General features: G+C 43.7%; 1 protein-coding gene across 2 annotated transcripts in view; it reads right to left on the reverse strand.

Moving 5' to 3' along the window:
* The window catches only part of UBA6 (ubiquitin like modifier activating enzyme 6), a 133,933-nt gene that overhangs the window by 86,175 nt on the left and 20,278 nt on the right, over positions 1-27,480 (reverse strand). For both annotated transcript variants that reach the window (XM_073597820.1, XM_073597813.1), the window contains exons 5-13: positions 27,319-27,413; positions 26,949-27,060; positions 26,777-26,857; positions 24,030-24,152; positions 19,894-20,017; positions 9,340-9,443; positions 9,151-9,213; positions 6,562-6,638; positions 2,823-2,889 (exon numbers count right to left, since the gene is read on the reverse strand). In XM_073597820.1, coding sequence (XP_073453921.1) covers positions 2,823-2,889; positions 6,562-6,638; positions 9,151-9,213; positions 9,340-9,443; positions 19,894-20,017; positions 24,030-24,152; positions 26,777-26,857; positions 26,949-27,060; positions 27,319-27,413 — 846 coding nt within the window. The remainder of the gene's footprint in view (positions 1-2,822; positions 2,890-6,561; positions 6,639-9,150; positions 9,214-9,339; positions 9,444-19,893; positions 20,018-24,029; positions 24,153-26,776; positions 26,858-26,948; positions 27,061-27,318; positions 27,414-27,480) is intronic.

The raw sequence follows: 27,480 nt of genomic DNA on the forward strand, positions 1-27,480 counted from the left end.
CCTGCCACGTCTTAAGCCATAGGGCCCTTCTTGCTGAGTTGGTCAGGGCTGCGGATCTTGCAGTCATGCGCACCGATTCAGCCGAAGCGTCTGCAATGTACGCCACCCCTTTAAGTAGCATGGGAAATTAAGTCAGGATAGTTTCTTTTGGTGTCACCGCAATGTGGCCTTAAACTGTGTAAGCCAATATTCCATGTTGCGGGCCACTACTGTGACTGCCATGGCGGGCTTAAGGTTTCCCTGCGACGAGTCCCAGGACTTCAAGAGCGAGTCCATACCTCTGACCATGGGGTCTGAAAGTGCCCCCATGTCCTCGAAGGCCAGGTCAATATGCCTGGACCTGTGAAAAGGCTGTGTCTATCCTAGGATATTTATTCCAGACTAGAGCCTCTTCCTCCTCAAAGGGAAACCTTTGTTTCAAAGCCCTCGAAAAAGAAAGGTTTCCTTTCGGGATCTTGCCATTCCCTCTTGATGGCTTTGACCAAGACATCGTGGACAAGGAGCACCCCCTTTTTCTGTTCCCGCAGGCCCTTGTAAATCTGGTCATGGAGCAACCACGCCTTCTTTTCTTCTTGTATTCCAAAAGTGGTATGGATAGCTCCTAAGAGATCCTCCACTTCATCAAAGGAAAGCTTATAACGAGATTCCCCATCCACCCTCTCCTTCTCAGACTCCCCCTGGGAGTCTGAAGCGGCGCTGTCTGGCTCTTCCTCAATTTCCTCTCTGGAGCCCCCTGGTCTATCTCCACTAACGGAGGAATATCCGCTGGGCTAGGTGTAACACTCCTGCGCTGGTGGAGGATTGCCCTGGGGCTGCGGCAACTGTAAACTAGTAAAAAAGCATCTTAAAAGATTGAAAGGTGCTAGAAAGCTCCTTAAAAGGACGCCACAAGGTCCATACCCTGTTCTGCCCTCACTAACCCCCTCAGTGCACTCCTCGGCTGCTTTCGTATCCCCCGCCCGGAACCGGAAGATGCGGGTCCGGCAAAGTGCCTGCCCCCACCAGAACTGATGTCGCCCGTCATCCGGCCTGGCTTCTAGAGCTCAAACGCTGGCTGCATAATACGGGGGGACCTGGCACACCTCTTGCAGCGCCCCCCTGGGTGGAATAGCAGACCTCCCCAAGCTTTCTCCTTCCCCAAGAGAAGCTGGGGTGCGCAAGATGCAGCTATACAGGTAATCTCAGGCTCCCTAGCCTACCTGGCTGCAAAATCAGAGAGAGACCACCGTCTTCCCCCTTCTCAGGAAAACACTCGGCCTCAGCCTCCCTGGCTGTTCAGCCCCGGCTCCTTAGCGATGTCTCCCGGAAGAAACACCGGAACTGAGGGGCCGGCGGGACAGTAAGGATTAAATCTTGCAGTACAAGGCGGTGTTTCCTCAGATGGGAGAAGCCAAGGTCTCTCTATGGTGGCTGTCCTGAAAGAACAGGGGAAAGTACCAACACTTGGTTTAATGGTCATGTTATCACTGTGCTTGATTGGCCAGCAAACTTGCCTGACCTAAACCCTATAGAGAATGTGTGGGGTATTGTCAAGAGAAAGATGAGACACCAGACCCAACAATGCAGACAAGCTGAGCTGAAAGGCCGCTATCAAAGAAACCTGGGCTTCCATGACACCACAACAGTGCCACAGGCTGATCGCCTCAATGCCACGCCATATTGATGCAGTAATTCGTGCAAAAAGGACCCCCGAATAAGTATTGAGTGCATGCTATTCTATACAGTGACATACTTTACAGTAAACCAGCATTTCTGTATTAAAACACTAGAGGCCTCACAATCCAGAAAAACTCTTTTTATTTTACGCGGCCTTCTATGCGAGGAAAATCGATCATGCTGCATAGGAACAAGCCTATTCCACCTATGGTAGAGCAATGGCAGACCCTGATAGACCTGGTGCTGCCACTATTTAAACTGACTTATATGGGACGCACCTGCCCCAAAAAGTTTGACAAACTATGGGCAGCATGGGTACATGAGCGGAGGCTGCCTCTGGATTAGGACTCGGATAGCAGCACAGGGCCAGATTTGTACAGGAAGTACTATACCACAGGTACAGATCTGATACGCTGATGGAGGAATCTTTTGTCATCCTCTTGAATCCTCCCCACCCCCATCCCCCTTTCTCTCCTACTATGCATCCCATTTCATGTTTGGGATTCCTTCTCCATCATGTCTACTATGCTCATAGTTCTACCCTGATGTATCCCTGTTGATAAAGTTTTCTCTCTCACCCTACTACCATCAACATAAGTCTAATGGAATAGATTGTAATGTATTACATCCGAGTGATTTATGCCTGGTCGATGAGATTGTATCACTGCATACCTTTGTTCACACAAGCTTAAATAAACTTTTTTTCTCTTAAAAAAAAAAAAAAAAAAAAAAAAAATCCTTTTTTGTTTTGTTTTTTTATTGGTCTTATGCAATATTCAAATTTTCTGAGATACTGAGTTTTGGGTTCTCACTAGCTGAAAAATATCTATTGTATAGATTCATTTCAATTCAAAAAGTGATACTCCTAGATCTATATTTTCTGTAACAAAAACAAGATGCTGCATTATTTGTATTTTCCAAAATAAGGCCAGATTAGGCAGTCCCATTAGGCACACCTTGCTTGTTATTTACTTCCAAGCGGCCCTTATAACTGCAGGGAAGCCATGTACATTTCATCAATAAGTTAAAAGTGCAACCTAACATGTTTTCGCCTATTATTTTGTAAATAGAACAAACAAAATATCACTTATAAGAGAAAGGATTAAAGAAAATCAAAACAATAAAGCCTTTAACCTGGGAGGCAGTCTCTAGGCTGTGAAACCTACTTTACTCTGCAGAGTTTCAGTTATAGATGCTGCGAATTTCTGCATCTCTTCAGCATCCTGAAGGCACCTATAGAAACCAATATCAAAATGACAAAATCAATGTGTTATTTAGATAACTTATAATAAGGTATCCAGAGATTTAAGATGTTAGCCGGACATTTAGATATGCGCTTTTCTTTTTCTACCAAACACTGACGAAAGGAATATACAAATATAATTATAGCATGACTACTCAGATTGATCTGGGGAGCCACATGGAAAACGCCTTGCACAAAAGTCCTGGTCAGAGCAAATGGCCTCTGTAAAATGAATGGCAGAGATCTGGCCCTTGATAATCTAATGAGCAAATGTCAGTCCAGGCGAAAATGCAAGAAGAAAAGGATCTTGTAGGGTGTAAGCCTCTGGACTCGCACCAAGCCAAGTATAAAGTGAAGATCCGGCTTCTCCAGACAAACTGATGGCTACAGCGGCTCAGGCTTCACAAGCCTTCTGGCGTCTCCACTTTCCGCGTCCTAGCGACTCTCTTCTCAGTACTGTCAGCAGCTGTTCCTCCCTGGACTCCTGCGGTCCCATCCATCTGCGACCATGTACTGACATATTGTGACATGCCTGCTTTGCTCCATTTCATGTGAGCGCATATCATCACTTTTTATTGTAAATCTAATGAATTGACTTGCTACACTATTTCAGGCTCCCTAGCACCTCTCCCTCTCATTCCTATATACACCAAGCAAAGTAAGCCTTCCAAGTACAAGGAGAGGCCTTGTGGTAAGTAGACTTACTAACATTGCTCACAGTATGGATAACATTTCTAAAAAAGCCCCTTCCCCTAGAGCCTGTTTTTTTTACAGCCAGTCCATTAACCTATGCGAGACAGCCAGTGGGAGACTTATCAAGCTATGACAGTTAAAGCCAGGCATGAGTGAGTGGTGAGAGAGCTTCCGGTGCTTGGCACAAACGGCCTACTCAGATGAATGAGTCTTCAGAGACAGAGCAACAGCAGGGGGAATGCTAACTGCTCTGAACCTGAAAGGCTCTCTGTAGCTAATCCAAAAATAGTCTGGAAAGGGCTGAAAATTGGTCCAGTGCCCAAAGGTCACTCCCAGGTTCACCCTGCGATGTCCAATCCAGCAGAGTCCAGTCGAGAGGAAGAGGAAGAAGAGGACACTAGCAAAAATTTTAGGCATGCTGGTAGAACAGTTTTTGCTGCTTGTGTACCATTGGGGAAGAATAACCTTTTCCTTTCCAAATATGCAACAAGAAGTTAGAGGAAATCTTCCAATACGAAGTTTGGATTTCTTCTCACTTGTTTTCTGTGGGGGGGGGGGTGGCTGGCCACCAGTATAAATTAAAATGCAGGTTCTGTCTAACTATGGGTCACTTCACATATAAAAAAAAAAAAAAAAAAAAAAAAAAAAAAAGAAAGAAGAAAGGGTATCCTGTAAACAGCCAACATAACACATAGTTCTGTCAACATTCAATAATGTGAAACAATAGAAAGAACTCCTGCGCTGCTAGCGGACTCCTATACTAACAAGGGGACACTGCTGCAACACCTAAAAGACTGCTCCAAACAGACAAAACAATAGTGAATAATAGGGGGATGGTAGTTGCGCTGTGAAAGGAAGGGGATGAAGGGAAAGGGGAGGGGACTAAACTAAAGTACATGTGACAAACATGCCAGGTGACCTAAAAAACAATAGAAAGTCAATAAACCGAGAATAAGGGAGAAAACGCTGACATGTGCATATAATAAACACAATGAGAATACCACTGAATGGTGTATAAAGAAAAAATGCTGACATGAAGGAACAAGGAAGATGAATTACATGGCATAATAATGAACAGTGCACATGAATATAAAAGGCAACCAAGCCAACATAAAACAACAAAAAGGTGATAATTACAATATGTGAAATGTGTGAGTGAAAAAAAAAAAAATCAACACACTGGGTACATGAATAAACAAATGCATAAATAATTATATATATATAATAGTCCCGGTGATAAGTGTTGTAAAAAACCAAACCACTTAGCAACTAGCAAGTAGATCAAAAACATGAGAAGGAACTCAGCATGACAAAAAATATTTATATATAATGGCGAATAAAATATGAAAAAAAGTCCCGCCACCAAATGTGACACTTCTGAGTGACAATCCAAAGACACAATGGTATAAGTGAAAGGAGGATTCCTCTGAAGATGTCACGTGACGTGACGACATGCGTTAGGAGCACGGGACGCTGCCACACAACAGCTGATGTGACAAGCACGGCGCTCGTGGAGTTTTTACCCCCCCAGCTGTCATCTTTTGTAAGTATGACATTTTAGTTTGTGTAATAAAGTGTTATCATACGGGATCACGTTATGTGCGGCTTTTTTGTCTCGATACTGCACTGTTTATACGTTTTATGACGAGTGGTGAGCAACAGGAGGCGAGAGACGTTGGAGGGTCCTTGGCCAGCAGCTGGGTATATACGAGCTCGGCGCTCGTGGGTTGAGGCTTGCGCTCATTGGTCACAAGTGAGTGCAACCCCCCCTCTCTCCCCCTCATCCTGCCTTTCCTCCTGTGTTCTTAAAACATCAAACGGTATCACACCATATGCTGTTTATCTTGTCTTTCTCTGCATATCACATACCGCACCTGTGAGCTACACCATCTGCTGCATTTTTTGGATTTCACCATCTACTGGGCTTCACATATATATATGCTGTATACCTTACAGCTGTAAGGTAAGGGGCCTGTGGATACGGAGGTGTTCTTACTGAAGATCACTCCCCTCCTTTCACTTATACCATTGTGTCTTTGGATTGTCACTCAGAAGTGTCACATTTGGTGGCGGGACTTTTTTTCATATTTTATTCGCCATTATATATATATTTTTTGTCATGCTGAGTTCCTTCTCATGTTTTTGATCTACTTGCTAGTTGCTAAGTGGTTTGGTTTTTTACAACACTTATCACCGGGACTATATATATATATATATATATATATATATATATATATATATATATATATATATATATATATATATATATATATATATATATATATATATATATATATATATATAATCATTTATGCATTTGTTTATTCATGCACCCAGTGTGTTGATTTTTTTTTTCACTCACACATTTCACATATTGTAATTATCACCTTTGTTGTTTTATGTTGGCTTGGTTGCCTTTTATATTCATGTGCACTGTTCATTATTATGCCATGTAATTCATCTTCCTTGTTGCTTCATGTCAGCATTTTTTCTTTATACACCATTCAGTGGTATTCTCATTGTGTTTATTATATGCACATATCAGCGTTTTCTCCCTTATTCTCGGTTTATTGACTTTCTATTGTTTTTTAGGTCACCTGGCATGTTTGTCACATGCACTTTAGTTTAGTCCCCTCCCCTTTCCCTTCATCCCCTTCCTTTCACAGAGCAACTACCATCCCCCTATTATTCAACATTCAATAATACCTCTGAAAAAAAAAAAGTGAAAGTGGTCACAATTTTGGAATTTTGGGTTCAATTCCAACCAATACCAATATTTTTTTCCTTTTATCAATTTACCTTCTCCTACAAACAACCCAAAAATATAGTTAATGTGTGTGTGTATCGCTGTAAAATACCGCAGAATGTGTTAGCACTATAAAAGTAAAAGAGCAACCTAACAAGTCCATATCGCTTTGTAAAAACCACATTCACAATGTTACCACTGAAGGAGTGAGAATAATAATTACCTTATGTTAGGCAGACGACTGTGCATCTCTTGAAAATGATCCAATGCCAACACTGCTGTGTGAATGTTCAGAGGTGCCTTGGAAATCAGAGAGAATAAGATTTCATAAAATCACACATAAATATTTTAGTATGCTACTCAGTTTAGTACAATCTACTGCACTGACTTTTTACAAATTACAGATAGGGCTTTACAGAAGGTGCCAAACATCGGAAATAGAACAGTGTAATTATACATGTAAAAATATTTGCGATGATATACTTCTGGGCACAGAACCCAGTAAACTTAGATCCAATCTGTACTCTACAATCAGACTCCCAAGGGTGGTAGTGACAGTGATTCAGAGGGCTAAAATGAGATGGGAACAGGATATTGGGAACATCAGCGACTCAGATTGGGATGAAATTTTAGATAATGTCAAGACAGAATCTCCCAAACTATCAGACAGGTTGACACAACTATATATTGTACATCATATATTGTATATCAAGCCTACCTGACACCACAAAGGTTGGCCAAATTTCAACCTACTCGCAGTCCGACATGCTCCTTGTGTACCTATAATCCAGGCAAGTTCTACCATTTGGTGTGGGACTGCCCCATTTTGCAAACTTACTGGACACAAGTGATTCACTTTCTTCATGATAAAATGGCTTCCCCGGTGGTACTGGACCCTAAGTTGTGTCTGCTGGGCCTATTGCCAGATGCAGATGTAGACAAGTTTCAAGCTACATTTATATACAAAACTCTTTCTGGCTAGAAAGGCCGTGGCTCGATCCTGGATGCAGGTACTCACCCCCATAGTACAGGAATGAAAAAAGGGACATCAATGCCACCCTCCCATTTAAAAAACTGATATATATGCATAGAGGGTGTACTGAAAAGTACTCTAAAGCATGGGATAGGTAGCTGGAGGATGGAGAAACTTGCACTTAGGAGGATACCTGATCTCATAGAGAGCATCTGATACTCCAGAGTGAGAAGATAGATTAGAGGTAAGCAACCCCCCCCCCCCCCCCCCCGCATTTTAGTTCTTTAGATACAAACACATCAGGATTTCAACACAAGGACTTAGTACTAGTGACCGACAGGGTGGGTTACCACAATTGTGATTATTGTACCTTAATATTGTATTTGATGTATGTACCCAATGTTTGATGTATTCCTTGCATTTCCATTTAATAAAGTTGAATTTTCCAATTTAAAAAAAGTTTGCGATATCACTACAAAAATTGGGAGAAAATGTAAAGGAAAGCCACATATGATGAGGAGGGAGAGGAGGGGGAGGAGGAGGAGGGAGAGAGGGCGGACTAGCCAAAGAAGACAAATCATCAGTAAAAGAAGCACGAAGAAGCATGAGGACTGAAGCGCTATGGCGACTACAAACCTATCACCAGCACACCATGGAGCTTCAAAATAATGTCCAAAATGTTTATCAAAGCGATCAGATCACAGTTGTGAAAGTGCACTGTTTTGGAGACCCCCCCTCATATTGGAAGCTTAGTTAACGATGCTAAATTAAATACATAAGAACGGTTGCAGCTGGGGGTAGATTTCACCGCTTGTGTCCCCATTGAATCTCGGAAGAATCTGGTAAAATAAGCAGCATCTGCACACTCAGTAATTCCACTTTAGTCCAACAGATGAAATTGAAACAGACTGTTAAAAGTAGGCCGGTGCTTTGCCCGAACAGGAAAAGGTAACAGGTTTACTTTATTGACACAGCAGCCTCAGCAGCAGCATTGCATCATTCCTCGTGACGGAGTGTTGAGGAAAAGAAGGCAAACCCAGGAATAGAATATGCTGCTTGGAGGCAGGGCTTTACCACTTGCCGCCTACAGGGCACTTTCACCCCTTCCTGCCCAGGCCAGCTTTCAGCACTCACACTTTAAATGACAATTGCACAGTCATGCAACCCTGTACTCATGAAATTTTTACGATTTTTTTTTCACACAAATAGAGCTTTTTGGTGGTATTTAACCACCACTGGGTTTTTTATTTTTGCTAAATAAATGAGAAAAAAAAAAAAAAAGGGAAGAAGGGGGGGGAAGGAAGAAAGTCAGAAAGATTTTCTTAGTTTCTGTTATAAAATTTTGCAAACAAGTAATTTTATTCTCATTCACTGATGGGCAGCACTGATGGGGCAGCACTGATCATCAGGACACTATGATCAGTGCCCTGATTATCAGTGTTGATGTCCCCCGTCACACTTGCCAGTTACCGGCTCTCCTCTCCTCATACCGACAGCAAGCGAGGAAAGGAATGCTGATAACCAGCAGATGTGTTTACATTGTGATCAGCTGTGATTGGAACACAGCTGATCACATGGTAAAGGACCAAATGCACGCCGCAGCGGGCACGGAGGTGGGGGTGTGGGTAGATGAGGTTCTGGGAGGAGAATTGGACGATCGCGATGTAGCCGTCATTCGGTTATAGCGCTGTCAGCAAATGGTTAAAGTGAACCTGTTGCTTTACCCTCCAAGGGAAAGCACTGAGAGGAGAGGATAGCGATTTTTACCACTGAACCAATGCATTTTGCTAAACACAGATGAGCTAATCTATAAAACAGTATAATGAAATGTTTTCTTACCTCTGGCTTACTGAAGTCTGCAGAGAGATACTGTGGATCAATCAACTGCTTTTCCAATCTTTGCTATAAAAGAAAAAAAAAGAAAAAAAAAATACATCTTATCTCTGCTATACAGGACTAGGCAGAAAACCCTGACAGAGCTAGATGGCAAAACAGCTTGCCACATACATTTAATAAATTGCTACTTACAAAGCAGAAAGACTTTGGCATTTTAATCTGCATAGCTATCCCCCCATGTTGATATGGTTCCATGCTTGATGTATCGCCAATGCTAAAGGAATAAGGTGATGTAACTGAAAAAAAAAAAATTGATAAAAGGGAGGGTTGGGTTAGTTCACGGCAACAGATTTTCATCAAGAACTTTATTTACTTTAGCATTCAAGAAAAAAAAAAAAAAAGAAGACACACACACACACACTGCAATGGGCCATTTAGATTTCATCACTGTGCAGTCAGTTGTAAGATTTCATATGCAATATACAGTAGAATGTAATATTTTAAGTCTCAGAAACCACAAGAAATCCTTGCAAATAAAGTGATGTATAAGCCAGTGGGAGGAACCTCAGTGTGCTGCAGGGGAGCAAGTACGCCACAACCTCAGAAGTGTGACATACTTGCAGAGATCAGGAAGCAGCATCAAGGTTGTGTTTTGATACATGGGCTGCCAAAAAGCTAAGTATAGAGCCTCTCCTTTTGCAGTTAATTCTGCTTTCTTTCTGTTTTGACCCTGCAGGGGCCACCTTTTAACCACTTGCTGATCGCTGTCCATAAAATATGTCCTGGCAGCAAGTGGTTATTACAAGATCATGGCCACCTCAGAATGGGCCAAGATTTCTTCACACGGAGGAGAGGGGAGGAACATTTCCTGATCTCCTTTATTAAGGAATGAAGCCGGAAGCGCCTATGATTTTGTCACTTCCGGTTTCAGAGTGGTCATTCCCTGACTGTTAATTTAAGAAATCAACTGATCAGCACAATCTGTGCTTCATTACAGTCATGGAAAAAGGTATTTGATCCCCTACTGATTTTGTACATTTGCTCACTGACAAAGAAAGGATCAGTCTATAATTGCAATGGTAGGTTTATTTTAACAGTGAGAGAACAAAAAAAATCCAGAAAAACGCATTTCAAAAAAAGTTATAAATGGGTTTGCATTTTAATGAGTTGAATAAGTATTTGACCCCTTTGCAAAACATGACTTAGTACTTGGTGGCAAAACCTTTGCTGGCAATCACAGAGGTCAGATGTTTCTTGTAGTTGGCCACCAGGTTTGCACACACCTCAGGAGGGATTTTGTCCCACTCCTCTTTGCAGATCCTCTCCACATCATTAAGATTTTGAGGCCCACGTTTGGCAACTCGAACCTTCAGCTCCCTCCACATACTTTCTATGGGCTTAAGGTCTGGAGACTGGCTAGAGCAGTGGTTCTCAACCTCAGTCCTCAAGTACCCCCAAACAAGCCATGTTTTGGGAACTTCCCTTGGATAAAAGAGCTCTCATCAACACCATGTCATTGATATTGATTTAAAGCAGCTGTGCAAAGTAAAGTAAAACCTGAAAACATGGCCCGTTGGGGGTACTTGAGGACTGAAGTTGAAAACCACTGGGCTAAGCCACTCCAGGACTTTAATGTGCTTCTTCTTAAACCACTCCTTTGTTGCCTTGGCTGTGTGTTTTGGGTCATTGTCATGCTCAAATACCCATCCACAACACATTTTTAATGCCCTGGCTGAGGGAAGGAGGTTCTCACCCAAGATTTGAAGGTACATGGCCCCGCCAATTGTCTCTTTGATGGAGTGAAGTTGTCCTGTCCCCTTAGCAGAAAAAACACCCCCAAAACATAAGGTTGCCACCTCCATGTTTGACGGTGTTCTTGGGGTCATAGGCAGCATTCCTCCACCTCCAAACATAGCGAGTTGAGTTGATGCCAAAGAGCTTGATTTTGGTCTCATCTGACCACAACACCTTCACCCAGTTCTCCTCTGAATCATTCAGATGTTCATTAGCAAACTTCAGATGGGCCTGTACAAGTGCTTTCTTGAGCAGGGGGACCTTGCGGGCATTGCAGGATTTCAGTCCTTTACGGTGTAGTGTGTTACCAATTGTTTTCTTGGTGACTATGGTCCCAGCTTGAGATCATTGACAAGATTCTCCCGTGTAGTTCTGGGCTGATTCCCCACCATTCTGATGATCATTGAAACGATCCACGAGGTGAGATCTTCCATGGAGTCCCAGACAGAGGGAGATTGACAGTTATTTTTTTGTTTCTTCCATTTGTGAATAATCGCACCAACTGCTCTTACCAAGCTGCTTGGTGGTAGTCTTGTAGCTCATTCCAGGCTTGTGCAGGTCTACAATCTTGTCCCTGACATCCTTGGACAACTGTTTGGTCTTGGCCATGGTGGAGAGATTGGAATCCGATTGATTGCCTCTGTGGACAGGTGTCTTTTATACAGGTAACAAGCTGGGATTAGGAGCACTCCCTTTAAGAGAATGCTCCTAATCTCAGCTCGTTACCTGTACAGAAGACACCCGGGAGCCAGAAATCTTGCTGATTGATAGGGGATCAAATACTTATTTCACTCATTGAAATGCAAATTAATTTATAACTTTTTTGAAAATATATTTTTATGGATATATTTGTTTTTGTTCTGTCTCACTGTTAAAACAAAACCTACCATTAAAATTATAGACTGATAATTTCTTTGTCTGTGGGCAAAAGTACAAAATCAGCAGGGGATCAAATACTTTTTCCCTCCCTGTAGCTGCTTTGGAGGGCAGGGGGGAATTGTGGGTCTAACAAACCCCTGATGTCTCTTTAAAGAGTACCTGCCACTGCCCAAAGCCATCACATTAACCACTTGACAACTGGGCACTTAAACCCCCTTCCTAACCAGACCAATTTTCAGCTTTTGGTGCTCTCACATTTTGAATGACAATTACTCAGTCATGCAACACTGTATCTATATGAAATTTTTGTCCTTTTTTTCACACAAATGGAGCTTTCTTTTGGTGGTATTTAATCACCGCTGGGTTCTTTATTTTTTGCGCCGTAAAAGAAAAAAGACCGAAAAATCTGTAAAAAAATACATTTTTCTTCATTTCTGTTATAATATTTTGCAAATTAGTAATTTTTCTTCATATATTTTGGCCAAAATTTATACCGCTACATATCTTTGGTAAAATTAACCCAAATCGGTGGATATTATTTGGTCTTTGTGAAAGTTAGAGAGTCCAAAAGCTATGGTGCGAATATCTGAAAATTGATCACACCTGAAGTACTGACGGCCTATCTAATTTCTTGAGACCCTAACATGCCAGAAAAGTACAAATACCCCCCAAATGACCCCTTTTTGGAAAGAAGACATTCCAAGGTATTTAGAAAGATGCATGGTGAGTTTTTTGAAGTTGTCATTTTTTCCCACAATTCTTTGCAAAATCAAGGTTTTTTTTTTTACTTTTTTTTTTCCCACAAAATTGTCATATTAGCAGGTTATTTCTCACACACCGCATATGCATACCACAAATTACACCCCAAAACACATTCTGCTATTACTCCCGAGTATGGCGATACCACATGTGTGAGATTTTTACACAGCGTGGCCACATACAGAGGCCCAACATGCAGGGGAGCACCTTCAGGCGTTCTGGAGCACCCAGGCCAATTCTGACATTTGTCTCCTACATGTAAAAATCATCATTTATTAGCTAGAAAATTACATAGAACCCCAAAACATTATATATGGTTTTTTAGCAAAGACCCTAGAGAATACAATGGCGGTCGTTGCAACTTTTTATCTCGCACGGTATTTGCGCAGCAATTTTTTTAACGCGTTTTTTTTTGGAAAAAAAACTGTTTTGTGCTTTACAAAAACCAAAACAGTAAAGTTAGCCTAATGTTTTTGCATAATGTGAAAGATGAAGTTATGCCGAGTAAATAGATACCCAACATGTCACCTTTCAAAATTGCACGCGCTTGTGGAATGGCGCCAAACTTTGCTACTCAAAAATCCCCATAGGCGACGCTTTAAAATTTTTTACTGGTTACATGTTTTGAGTTACAGAGGAGGTCTAGGGCCAAAATTATTGCTCTCGCTCTACCGATCGCAGCGATACCTCACATGTGTGGTTTGAACACCGTTTTCATATGTGGGCGGGACTTCCGTATGCGTTCGCTTCTGCATGCGAGCACACAGGGACAGGGGCGCTTTAAAAATGTTTTTTTTTTTTTTTTATTGTTCATTTTACTTTATTTATTTTAGTTTGATGCTTTTTTCCAAAAAAAAAAAAATTTTTGACCACTTTTATTCCTATTACAAGGAATATAAACATCCTTGTAATAGGAATATGGCATGACAGGTCCTCTTTACAGTGAGATATGGGGTCAATAAGACCCCACATCTCACCTCTAGGCTGGGAAGCCTGAAATAAAATAAAAAAAAAAAAAAAAACGATCCTGGCTTCGATCGTAGCGGTGAGTCGGTAGAAGCGCGGGAGGGGGGACATCCCCTCTCGCCTCCCGTAAGAACGATCAAGCAGTGGAACAGCTGCTATGATCATTCTCATGGTGTAGGGAATCGCTGGCTGAAAAAGCCGATATCTGAATGATGCCTGTAGCTGCAACCATCATTCAGATATCCCCGCACAAAGTCAAGGATGTTGTATGATGGCCGGCGGGCGGGAAGTGGTTAAAACGCTTTTTTTTTTTTTTTTTAACACAAAGTTGTCCATTTATACAATATTTCTACCACATAACATGTACATACCAAAAATGACACCCCAAAATAGATTCTCCTGCTCCTCCTGAGTACGGCGATACCACATGTGTGAGACTTCCACAGCCTGGCCACATACAGAGGGCGAGTACAGCTGAGCATGGCTCAGCATGGCAGGGTATGGCGGGGTATTGCGGAGTATGGCGGGGTATTGCGGAGTATGGCGGGGGCGGGGTATTGCGGGGTATGGCGGAGTATGGCGGGGTATGGCGGGGGCATGGCAGAGTATGGCGGGGGCATGGCAGAGTATGGCGGGGGCATGGCAGAGTATGGCGGGGGCATGGCAGAGTATGGCGGGGGCATGGCAGAGTATGGCGGGGGCATGGCAGAGTATGGCGGGGGCATGGCAGAGTATGGCGGGGGCATGGCAGAGTATGGCGGGGGCATGGCAGAGTATGGCGGGGGCATGGCAGAGTATGGCGGGGGCATGGCAGAGTATGGCGGGGGCATGGCAGAGTATGGCGGGGGCATGGCAGAGTATGGCGGGGGCATGGCAGAGTATGGCGGGGGCATGGCAGAGTATGGCGGGGGCATGGCAGAGTATGGCGGGGGCATGGCAGAGTATGGCGGGGGCATGGCAGAGTATGGCGGGGGCATGGCAGAGTATGGCGGGGGCATGGCAGAGTATGGCGGGGGCATGGCAGAGTATGGCGGGGGCATGGCAGAGTATGGCGGGGGCATGGCAGAGTATGGCGGGGGCATGGCAGAGTATGGCGGGGGCATGGCAGAGTATGGCGGGGGCATGGCAGAGTATGGCGGGGGCATGGCAGAGTATGGCGGGGGCATGGCAGAGTATGGCGGGGGCATGGCAGAGTATGGCGGGGGCATGGCAGAGTATGGCGGGGGCATGGCAGAGTATGGCGGGGGCATGGCAGAGTATGGCGGGGGCATGGCAGAGTAAGGCGGGGGCATGGCAGAGTAAGGCGGGGGCATGGCAGAGTATGGCGGGGGCATGGCAGAGTATGGCGGGGGCATTGCAGAGTATTGTGGGGGCATTGCAGAGTATTGCACAGCATTGCAGAGTATTGTGGGGGCATTGCAGAGTATTGCACAGCATTGCAGAGTATTGTGGGGGCATTGCAGAGTATTGCACAGCATTGCAGAGTATTGCACAGCATTGCAGAGTATTGCACAGCATTGCAGAGTATTGCACAGCATTGCAGAGTATTGTGGGGGCATTGCAGAGTATTGTGGGGGCATGGGCATTGCAGAGTATAGCACAGCATTGCAGAGTATTGTGGGGGCATTGCAGAGTATTGTGGGGGCATTGCAGAGTATAGCACAGCATTGCAGAGTATTGTGGGGGCATTGCAGAGTATTGCACAGCATTGCAGAGTATTGTGGGGGCATTGCAGAGTATAGCACAGCATTGCAGAGTATAGCACAGCATTGCAGAGTATTGTGGGGGCATTGCAGAGTATTGTGGGGGCATGGGCATTGCAGAGTATAGCACAGCATTGCAGAGTATTGTGGGGGCATTGCAGAGTATTGTGGGGGCATTGCAGAGTATAGCACAGCATTGCAGAGTATTGTGGGGGCATTGCAGAGTATTGCACAGCATTGCAGAGTATTGTGGGGGCATTGCAGAGTATTGCACAGCATTGCAGAGTATTGTGGGGGTATTGCAGAGTATTGTGGGGGCATGGGCATTGCAGAGTATAGCACAGCATTGCAGAGTATTGTGGGGGCATTGCAGAGTATTGTGGGGGCCTTGCAGAGTATTGTGGGGGCATTGCAGAGTATAGCACAGCATTGCAGAGTATTGTGGGGGCATTGCAGAGTATTGCACAGCATTGCAGAGTATTGTGGGGGCATTGCAGAGTATTGCACAGCATTGCAGAGTATTGTGGGGGTATTGCAGAGTATTGCACAGCATTGCATAGTAGTGAGGGATGGCTGAGCATGGATGGATGGATGGATGGATGTCTCTGTGCAGCGCTGTGGGCACTACACATCCAGCCCACAGCGCTGCAGACATCCATCCATCCATCCCCCTCCCCGCTCACTGTGTACCGATCGGTACACAGGAGGGGAGGAGAGGAACCGGCGTCATCAGATGACGCCGGTCTGTTTACATGTGATCGCGCCGTCATTTGACGGCGCAATCACATGGTAAACGGCCGCGATTAGCGGCCATTTACCGGGATCCGTGATGCGCCGGGTCCTGGCAGAGTATGGCGGGGGCATGGCAGAGTAAGGCGGGGGCATGGCAGAGTAAGGCGGGGGCATGGCAGAGTAAGGCGGGGGCATGGCAGAGTAAGGCGGGGGCATGGCAGAGTAAGGCGGGGGCATGGCAGAGTAAGGCGGGGGCATGGCAGAGTAAGGCGGGGGCATGGCAGAGTAAGGCGGGGGCATGGCAGAGTATGGCGGGGGCATGGCAGAGTATGGCGGGGGCATGGCAGAGTATTGCATAGCATTGCAGAGTATTGCATAGCATTGCAGAGTATTGCACAGCATTGCAGAGTATAGCACAGCATTGCAGAGTATAGCACAGCATTGCAGAGTATTGTGGGGGCATTGCAGAGTATTGTGGGGGCATTGCAGAGTATTGTGGGGGCATTGCAGAGTATAGCACAGCATTGCAGAGTATTGTGGGGGCATTGCAGAGTATTGTGGGGGCATTGCAGAGTATTGCACAGCATTGCAGAGTATTGTGGGGGCATTGCAGAGTATTGTGGGGGCATTGCAGAGTATTGTGGGGGCATTGCAGAGTATTGCATAGTAGTGAGGGATGGCTGAGCATGGATGGATGGATGGATGGATGGATGGATGTCTCTGTGCAGCGCTGTGGGCACTACACATCCAGCCCACAGCGCTGCAGACATCCATCCATCCCCCTCCCCGCTCACTGTGTACCGATCGGTACACAGGAGGGGAGGAGAGGAACCGGCGTCATCAGATGACGCCGGTCTGTTTACCTGTGATCGCGCCGTCATTTGACGGCGCGATCACATGGTAAACGGCCGCGATTAGCGGCCATTTACCGGGATCCGTGATGCGCCGGGTCCTCTGGACCCGGCGGTCACGGATGTGTTCGGGGGCGCGCCCCAGGGGGCGCGCGAGAGGGGAATTCTGGGAGGACGTCATAGTACGTCCACCCAGAGTTATCCAACCGCCCTGCAGCCGTCATTCGGCTATGGGCCGGTTGGTAAGTGGTTAAGCTCCAGTTTGTAAGCATTAAACACTTATACAAATGGGTGTGCTGATTACCATTTTAAACATGCTGCAGACTTTACAACTTCTTGAAGCTTGTTGAAAGCTTGCTGAAGCCTGCTAGCAGCTTGTTTAAAGTGGCAATCGGCATTCCCATTGGGACCTGTATTCAACATTTTTTTAAACTGGAACTGAATGGTACTTTAAAAGCTTCTGCAGAGCTTGCTTAAAGCTCTGCAAAAGCTTTATCAAAGGTTGACGTTCACGCTGCTCTTTTACAAGCTAAAGCCTATGTAAAAAAGGACTTCGAGTAATTATAGGGCCATTATTAATGATTAACCACTTCAATACCGGGCCAATTCTGACACTTTGCTCCTACATGTAAAAATCATCATTTTTTTGCTAGAAAATTACATAGAACCCCCAAACATTATATATGCTTTTTTAGCAAAGACCCTAGAGAATACAATGGCAGTTGTTGCAACTTTTTATCTCACACAGTATTTGCGCAGGAATTTTTCGAACGCGTTTTTTGGGGAAAAAAACTGTTTTGTGTTAAAAAAACAAAACAGTAAAGTTAGCCCAATGTTTTTGCATTTTGTGAAAGATGAAGTTACGCCGAGTAAATAGATACCTAACATGTCACGCTTCAAAATTGCACACGCTCGTGGAATGGCGCCAATGTTCGGTACTTAAAAATCCCCATAGGCGACGCTTGAAATTTTTTTACTGGTTACATGTTTTGAGTTACAGAGGAGGTCTAGGGCCAAAATTATTGCTCTCGCTCCAACATTCGCGGCGATACCTCACATGTATGGTTTGAACACTGTTTTCATATGTGGGCAGGACTTACGTATGCGTTCGCTTCTGCGTGCGAGCACACGGGGACAGCGGCGCTTTAAAAAATTTTTTTTTTTTTTTTTTTTTATTGTTAATTATATTTTATTTTTTTTATTTTGACACTTTTTTGAAAAAAAAAAAAATTAATCACTTTTATTCCTATTACAAGGAATGTAAACATCCCTTGTAATAGCAATATGACATGTCAGGTGCTCTTAATAGTGATATATGGGGTCAATAAGACCCCATATCTCACCACTAGGCTGGGAAGCCTGAAATAAAAAAAAAAAAATAAAAACGATCGCTGCTTCCCAGCCGAAGCGGCGCCTTTTTTTGAATGGAGAGGCTGGGCATGACGTCATAACATCGCGCCCGGCCTCCCGACGATCATAGAGACTCCGGGGACCATCTGGTCCGCCGGAAATCTCTATGATCTACATCCGGCACCGGCGGATGCACTCTCCGCCTCACCGATCGTAACGGTGAGTTGGAGCAAGCACCGGAGGGCGGCGGGAGGACGTCCCCTCTCGCCTCCCGTAGGAACGATCAAGTGGCGGAACAGCCGCTATGATCATTCCTATGGTGTAGAGATTCGCCGGCTGAAACCGGCAATATCTAAATGATGTATGTAACTACAGGCATCATTCAGATATACCCGCCCAAAGCCCAGGACATCATATGACGTCCGTGGGCTGGAAGAGGTTAAAGTAGAACTTTTTTTTTTTTTCCCCCCATTTGGACAGAGTAAGCGAGGGATATAACCCCTGTCAAGTTGTCAGGTCAAAGTAGTTTTTCTAGCAAAAAAATGCTAATTTTAAAGTCTGAAAAAAATAAATAAAATACCTCGGGCAGCAAGCGATCAATATCTGGCTGCAGTTTCACTAAGACCTGTGTTTAACATCCCCAAAGTGGAGCTAAAGAGTGACTTAACAACGTCAAAAAAGCTGCATGAAGCTTGCCAAAAGCCTTGCAAAAGCTTGCAGGACACACCCTGCTTGCTTTTCTGCAAGCTTGCACATAAAAGTTCCAAGCACTAAGCATTATGGCTGCACAATTCCTTGTATTAATGACTGTTTAAGGCCCCTTTCACACTGGGGCGATGAGGGCATCGGCGGTAAAACGGCGCTATTGTTAGCGCCGCTTTACCGTCGTTTTAGCGGCGGTATTCGGCCACTAGCGGTGCGGTTTTAACCCCCGCTGGCGGACGAAAAAGGGTTAAAACCGCTCGCATAGCGCCGCTACGGTATAGCCGCGGTATTGCCACACTGCCCCATTGATTTCAATGGGCAGGAGCAGTGTAGGAGCGGTGAATACACCGCTCCTTCACCGCTCCAAAAGATGCTGTTTGCAGGAGTTTTTTTTTCTCTCCTGCCAGTGCACCGCTTCAGTGTGAAGAAACACCAGCGGCAGTTTTAGGTCGGTTTGCAGGCGGTATTTTTAGCGCAATAACGCCTGCAAACCACCCCAGTGTGAAAGGGGCCTTAGGCTACACTCACACAGCTGTACAGGTGCGGCCACCAGTGAGAGAATTATTTGATTCTTGTTGGTAGCTCTAAATGCCACAGCCAGTGTGCACTTCCAAGATCAGCATTTCTGCTGACTTCTGGCCGCAGCTACTCGGTTTCCAAAAACTGCAAACTATCCACACCCATGCGGCCATGTAAATGTAGCCTAACAATGCTGAATTTTTACAGCAGGCTGGGATGCAGGGGAAAACATCTCGAAATTGGAGCTTCCAGTCCTGATGAAACACCAGAAAGGTGAGAGTTAAAGTGTCTTAAACAGGAGTTTTCCATGGAGCCTACCTATCTTTATTACCCATATATAACTATACCAATGCATATCTAAATATGCTCTATAGAGGAAAAGAAAAAAAAAAAAAAAAAAAGAAGAAGAAGAAGAGCTTAGTTACATGCAGAACAATCACTGTGTAAATAAAATTTATACCAAGCTTTTGAATGTTCACGTGATTTACCTGAAACCTGATGTGTGGACCCATTTAAGCCGGGCATTCCATGCACTTCACGGAAAGTCACGTATTGTCCAGATTCAAGGTTGTGAGACCGGCTCTCAAAACAAGTGACCACTCCAGGATTTGACTGTCAACAATAATGGAGATTAGCAAAACTTTTTAGCAAACTGTCAAAACACTGATAAGCCTTGTTCACAGGGGCATTAGTATAACAGCAGTGAGTAGCTGCTACAAAATTTTCAGCAAGTTTTTTACAAAGAACTTACAAAGCTTTCTGCATGTTTCAACCAGATTTGCTAAAGCCCTTCAAGAACTCCTCAATGCCAGCTTGGGAATGTTAACACATCTTAAAGCTGAAAACCAGGTAGAGAAATTTTACATAGTTACATTGGTACACCACTGTAGTTCTATATGTGCCATACCTTTGGGATCCCTCAAATCACTATAATAGTCCTGCCGATCTCAACTAGCTACAAGGTCCCTTCCTGAGCGGCTGTCCTGCTGTAGTCTGCACACAGGAGGTCAGGACACCATTCAGAGATCACTTTGCACTTTGTCAACGAATGTGAATCTTTCTTTGGTTGGGCGAGGTGGAGGGGCGGATGAATGAATGCAAAAGAGTAACGGTGTTTACTACAGTAATTTCCTGCTTCTACGGGTATCCCACAGGGAAGACATACATACTTACACTGGTCCAAACTGAACCAATGTAACTATGTAAAAAATGTCATACCTGGATTTCAGCTTTAAGATGTGTGCCATACTTGGAATTCCTCTTTAATGGTTGTGCCGATTAACACTAAACAAGCTTTTAGTAGGCTTCAGTAGGCTTTCACACAACCTGCAAGTAGTGCTACAGCTTATTGAAGACTGCTAGCAGCTTATTCAAAAGTGACAGTCCATTAGGATCTGTGTTTAACTTTACCAAACTGGGGCTGAACGTTGCCTTTAAAAAGTCAAAGTTTGCTGAAAGCTCTGCAAATGGAAGTGGGGCGGAATTAACATTAAAAAGGGAAGTACATTTTTAGAAAATAAACATTAATATTCACCTAGGTTGATGCTGCATCGGTCCCCCTCTGCCCCTTCAGCACTCACTGGGGTGCCGGGCTATGCAGGGGGCAGGAGCAGCTGGCTTAGCCTCTCAATGGGTCACTGAGAGGATGAGCCAGCTGCTAGTCTAGGCATCTGGGTGGATCTCAATATTAAAGTCGTGACTGCTCCAGAGCATGGACCGGTTGAGTGATGTCTGCCGACCAGCGGACTTTAGTCCACTGTCGGCTGAGTATGGATCACAGGAGTGCAGAGCAAAGTGCACTCCTGTGCACCACAGGAGAAGTAGGGACAAAAAAGTGCTTTGGCCCCACTTCCCCTTTAATAACGTGCTACATTAACTAACCAGATTGACCTATTTCAGGTCTCCCTCTACCACCCAAGCTAATTTTTATTTCACAATGAAAACAGAAATTGGCACAGGGTCCACTCCGAATTAACAAAAGGGAGTGCAATGTACTATATATATATATATATATATATATATATATATATATATATATATATATATATATATATATATATATATAAAACTGGCCCAGATACCCACCAGAAAGGACCCAGTGTAAAGGATGTGAACAGTACAGAGTCTCTGACAAGTCTAGTGAGCTGGTCATTTCTACCCATATGGCGGGACTGAAGTATTTGAAGTATTTATTTTATGCATTAATGTGAGCATTGATGTGAGCGTATGCATATCATGTGAGAGTGGTTTAATCTTCATTTTATATAAGAAATTTGTCAGTAAGCACTATAAGAGGTTTTTGTCTCTATATGTACTGTATTTGCTGAAGCAACGTGTGACATCTGGAAGTTTGTGGAGGAGGCTAGACAGTCATTCTAATCCCACATGGCAATACATGCGCTTCTGACCTCATTATAAATGCAAGGTAATTTCTTTAAAGCGGAGTTACAGACGTTTGAGTTTATTAAAAAAAAAAAAAAAGGAAGAAGTCAGCAGCTACAAAAAGTGTAGCTGTTGACTTTTAATAAACACACACTCACCTGTCCCACGATCCAGCCGCACCCTTGGCTCTCTCCATCATCTTTCCCCGGCACTGGCATTGCAAGTGTGGGCACCTGGCTTTGACAGCTTGCAACTTCACAGCCAGGTGCACACTGCGCGAGTCGCGCTGTGCAATTTTCTGGGACCTGTGATCCTAGAAGATTGGAGGGAGGGGGAGAGAAGAAAGTCCGAACGAGCCGCCTAGGTGGCCCGAGCAGAAGTGGGAGCAGGTTCCTGTCAAAACTAGGTACCTGGCCCCCCCCCCCCCCCAAAAATAAAAAAAATTACATGCCAAATGTGGCATGCAAGGGGGTAAGGAGTGCTTAAAGCGGAACTTCCACTTTTGGGTGGAACTCCACTTTAAGGTGAACAGTTTGGAGTGCCACAGGGTGAAGATTGCTCACTACATTATGGGGTTACTGCAGGAGGAGTTCTCATCACTGTTTGCACCTGGATTGGGGCTTGTGTGTTATTCACCATTTATAGAGTGCATGCACTGTATATGCGCTTTTTTTTGGTTGATTTATTGCATTTTCCACTTTTGCACACATATCTACTTAATGAGTAGTCAGTAGCACTGCACGGTTTGGTTATTAGATTTTTGTTTTAAGGTGGAGTGATATTTGTTTGGGGGTGTGCAGGTGGATTTTTTGTTATTTTGTTTACATCCAAGAAATGGTAAGCGGGTACCTGTATTTGACTTTGCTGCGGCGAGGTCCCCTGGAAGTTCAGCCCCCCTCCTCCTTCGACAGGCCATTCACAAAGCAGAGCGTGCCTCACGCATGCGCAGTAGGGAACCAGCTGTGAAGCTGCAAGGAATGCTGGCAGTAGCATCCGAGAGCTGATTACAAAATTGGCTGGGATGCTGACATTGCAGGATCCCTGGATGGGTAAGAGTCTTAATATTAAGAGTCAGCATCTACAGTATTTGTAGCTGCTGACTTTTACATTTTTTTTTGGGGGGGGGGGGGGGGCTAAAGCTACACCTTAAGGCCTCTTGCACATGGTACTGATGTTCAAGCATCTGCTTTTCTGGACGTAGTTTCAGGCGTTTGTTTTTTGCATATATGGGCGTTCGCGTATTCCTGTGCACAATACAATCCATTAATATTTATTCTCATATGCACAGGTTTTTCTATTTTGTTTATTTACTCAAGAATACGCAATGCTTGTTTACGAGCTTGTGTGTACAGGCACTTGGTAAACAACAGGCTGCATTCTAGATCAGAAAAAAAAAAAAAAAAAAAAAACTGTACAGAGCTTTCAAGCAGCTTAACAACCCCCCTACTATCGGCACTGTGACCCTTCACCCCTTTTGTTAATTAGGAGCAGCATCTGCTACATTTTCTCAATTTAGAAGTGCGCTGCACTCTAAAAGGCCTGCACCACACGTTAATTCCCTTGTAATTAAATAATTTGCATGTTTATGGTGAAAAATATATATTTTGTAGTAGTTTTTGTACCTACCGAGATCTGCAGGTACAAAAACAAGTTATAAGTTATAACTTGATGTCAGAATATGAATTCCGGCATCATAATTCCCCAAAACACGTTTTTTTCCTCATCCGTGCTGCGTATCATACTGTATACCTTTTAAATTCACACGAGCATGTTGGAATTTTTTTGTCTTTCTGCATTTCAGAAACGCTTAGTCATGTAGATATCAAACAAGGTTGGGTTGATTAATTTTGGAGGAATCATACCATCCACAGGATAAAATGTAATATAATATATATCAGTTATGTGGGAATGCAGTGGTGAAACCTTGTCAATGGAGTCCCAGCACAATCCCTATATCAACTACACCACTTTCGCTATACTCTCAATTTATTGTGATAGGGAAAGGAAGCCAGACAAATATCTACATCATCATAAGGGCTGCAGGAGAAGAGGATTTCAGCCTGTAGGTTGCAGTAGTCCATTTAGTACATAACTATCAGTTTTGGGTGGACTTTTATTTAACTGAATCAATCAATTACAGGACAAAAAGATCCTTAAGGCGTGTCAAGTGGCATTCTTATTCCGTGAAACAGGATCATACTATATACAACAAAATAAGTTAGAAGAAATGATTATGCTTTACCTGTGTTATATTGGAAATAAAGATCTCTTTTGGCTCTTCACCTGTAGTATCCAACACCTCAAACTCTTCTCCAAAATCACAGAACAAATAGGAACATATGCCATAGACATCTGAAGAAATAAACTGGAAATAAAAAAAAAAAAAAAAGTGTCATCGACCTTTTCAATGTAATTAGACAAACCTCTGTGTACAAGCTAGGGAAGGTCTAAAGCCAGGTACACACTACAGTTGCACGGAAAAAAAAAAAACTGAGCTCTGGTCGGAGCCGCTGTACTAACCATGCAAGGTTAGTCCAGCAATCTCCCCCGCTGAGTTGTTGTGTTCTGACAGGAGGACACCCCCCCTACCAGAACACTCCAATCAACGCTCTCTGCCATCGGCTGAGAGCGCTGAACGGGAGTCAGACGGTTGCTGGTTTTCCAGCATGCACATCCGACATGCACACGGTCCAAACGTCCGTTGTCTCCTGACATTCGGCCCATGCGTACGGGGCTTAAGGCTGCATATACTTATATGAAATATATAGTACTTCACTTTTGTTTGTTGTTAATGACAAGCAAAAACTCCAGAGTAAAATCAGGAACTTGCAGGCTTAGAAAGTGCATGTTACAGCTTGCACAAACTTCCAACCTGGATTAAAGACTATCATAATCAATCATTTTCTACAAAGGATTACGACAGTCCTGCAACTGGAAACATTTCTTTGCATGTCAATGGGAAGGCATTGAAAACATATAGAAAATGCTGATCCTATACTTACAGTGCTGTTGATATGGTTTTATCACAATGGCCTTGTAAGAGCCAACAATTTCTACAAGTAACCACTGCTGATCAATTTCAAAAGGCATCACAAACTCATGTTAAATGCATCCTAAACACATCTCTGTACACATGCTTTTAGAGAAATTTGGTTAACTGGGTCAAGGTTCTTTAAATCTTGATGTCAGTGTACAATATCTATACAGCTGGCCAAACACTGTACAATTTTCTCCACAGATGTGACAATAAAAGGGAGTATATGAATTTGCGAGCAATCTAACAGATTCTTAAAAAGTGTTGATATTTGTTCTTTTACTCTGACGTGAGTTTATATTATCAGCTCTATCCTCTAAATAGTTGTAAGATGTTGCAGACTGACAATAAAAGGTGTAACGTAGACCAGTATATCACATATAGAGCTTACTTGCACCTGTAACTATGACTGTATATATGAGTTGAGGGGCAATACTAGAAGCCTGTAATTGGAAAATACAGAGAGGGCCACTGCTGACCTCTTCTCTGCCTGGCTATCATTCTGTTTTAGTTGCTTCAGTATTTTCAGTTTGTTCTGTGTCAGCGACAACGCAAAGAAGCCAGAGAGAGGCGGGTAATAACTGTTCTTAGATACACCAATGCCAGTCTGGCATCTCTTACATCAGATGGAACCAAGCTAATAGCGATTTTTCATGTGTATAAAGACCGGTTCACACCTGATGCAGTCCAGTGCGTTTTTTGTCTGCATCAAAAACGCATGAACAGTAGGTTATATGGGTTCCAATGGCCTAGTTCACACCAGTGCGGTCAGTTCCAGTGCAGAAAAAATAAATTATTAAACCCCCCCCCCCCCCCCCCCAGGAAACTATGTAAAAAAAAAAAAAAAAAAAAAAAAAAAAAAAGGGGAAGAAGGAGGAGGGGGAAAAGAAAAACACATTGAAAACACCTGGAGGCACTCGAAGAAGAAGAGGAGCTAGGAGCACTGGCAGGGGGACCCCAGAAGAGGAGGACTGGAGATGCTCTGTGCAAAACCACTGCAAAGAACAGGCAAGTATAACATGTTTATTTTAGTAAAAAAGAAAAATCCAACCTTTAACACCTTCCCGCCCAGCCTATAGTAGAAGGACGGTCGGGCGGAGGTCTAGTTATCCTGACTGAACGTCAAATGACGTCCAGCAGGATAAGCCACTCGTGCATGCGGCTCTCCTGACGGGGGGGGGGGGGGGGGTCCTGCACTGATAATCATTAGTACCCCGCCATCAGTGCCGCTCCAAACCTAAATCCTCTTAAAGCATGTGCCCTGTTGGAACACTTCAGGTGCAGGCTCTATAATGGATCAGAGAACAAAAAACAAGTCCTGGACAGCCACACACTGATGAGGCACTTTTATTGAAGATTAAAAATCCAAAAAGAACAGGCAGTTCATGTTGCAAAGGCAGGCAAAATAACTGACGCGTTTCACACCATAATAATTTGGTGTTTAATCATAGCTATGATAGACTTGTTTTTTGTTCTCTGATCAGTGTCATCAGTGCTGCCAATCAGTGCAGCCTCATCCATGAAGGAGAAAACATACTTATTTACAAAATTTTAATAACAGAAATGTTCTTTTTTTATTTGTTTAGCAAAAAATAAAAAACCCAGTGGTGATCAAATACCACCAGAAGAAAACTCGATTTGTGGGGGGGGGGGGGGGGGGGGAGAATTGTCATATGGGTACAGTGTTGCATGACCGTTAAATTGTCATTCTAAGTGTGACAGCGCTGAAAATTGGCCTGGGCAGGAAGGGGCTGAAAGTGCCTGGTATTGAAGTGGTTAAGATCACAATGACCATTTGGGAAAGAGGATGTCTATGATCTGTTCCAGGTGGCCAGACCAATGAACAGCAAAGAAAAGGAAGTGATGAGGTGAGTTATGTGCAAAGAGACAGGAGGATCTATCGATTTTTTTTTTTTTTTTAAATGATCTAGCATTTGTAATATTGAAAGCATTACCTTTATAGGTGGTTGTTGATCATGACAAAAGTTATTGATCCTTTTCCTTAAGGAAAGCCTTGTTTCAGTCAGTATGACACACTAAGTAAAAAGTAAAAGTATAAATACAGAATTAGCAAGTGAACGCCACTTATCTATAGAAACTGAAAGCTTATAGACTGCTAGGTAATACCTGGTACTGCCTCAGGAAAGAAAGATCAGCGGTTTCATCCAGTGGCGCTGTAGATAATGTCACTTGGACATAAGGGTTAAGCTCTGAAATGTGGTGAAGGCATGCTTCGGCTCTGCAATAAAGGATTGTAACTAGATTTGTTTCAAGATTGCTTTGTTCACAATACAAATATATTCTAAAACGCATGCATGGAGTTATGAGGTATCCAAGCCAAGGCACGCTTGGACTGATTTGAATGATAAAAGGCTTTCTAACTTCGTTATATGAAGCCTGCTAACTGCTAAGCACAGGCTAAATCATGAAGTCTGTACTTAAGACTGTTCTAAGCTCATACCTGTAACAAACGTATAAGATATTATTGTTTTCTAACCTAGTTTTTTGATTCTTGACATCCTCCTCTTTGATAAAAAAATTTGTTCCAAGATCCCATAGTTCACAATGTTTGGTGTCATGGATTGTCAACGCCTGATAAAATAAATATTCCATTATAACCATCATCACCCAATCCATTTGATTAAAACTAAAGCAGGCA

This window comes from Aquarana catesbeiana, linkage group LG01 (assembly GCF_042186555.1).
Source record: "Aquarana catesbeiana isolate 2022-GZ linkage group LG01, ASM4218655v1, whole genome shotgun sequence".
NCBI lineage: Eukaryota > Metazoa > Chordata > Amphibia > Anura > Ranidae > Aquarana > Aquarana catesbeiana.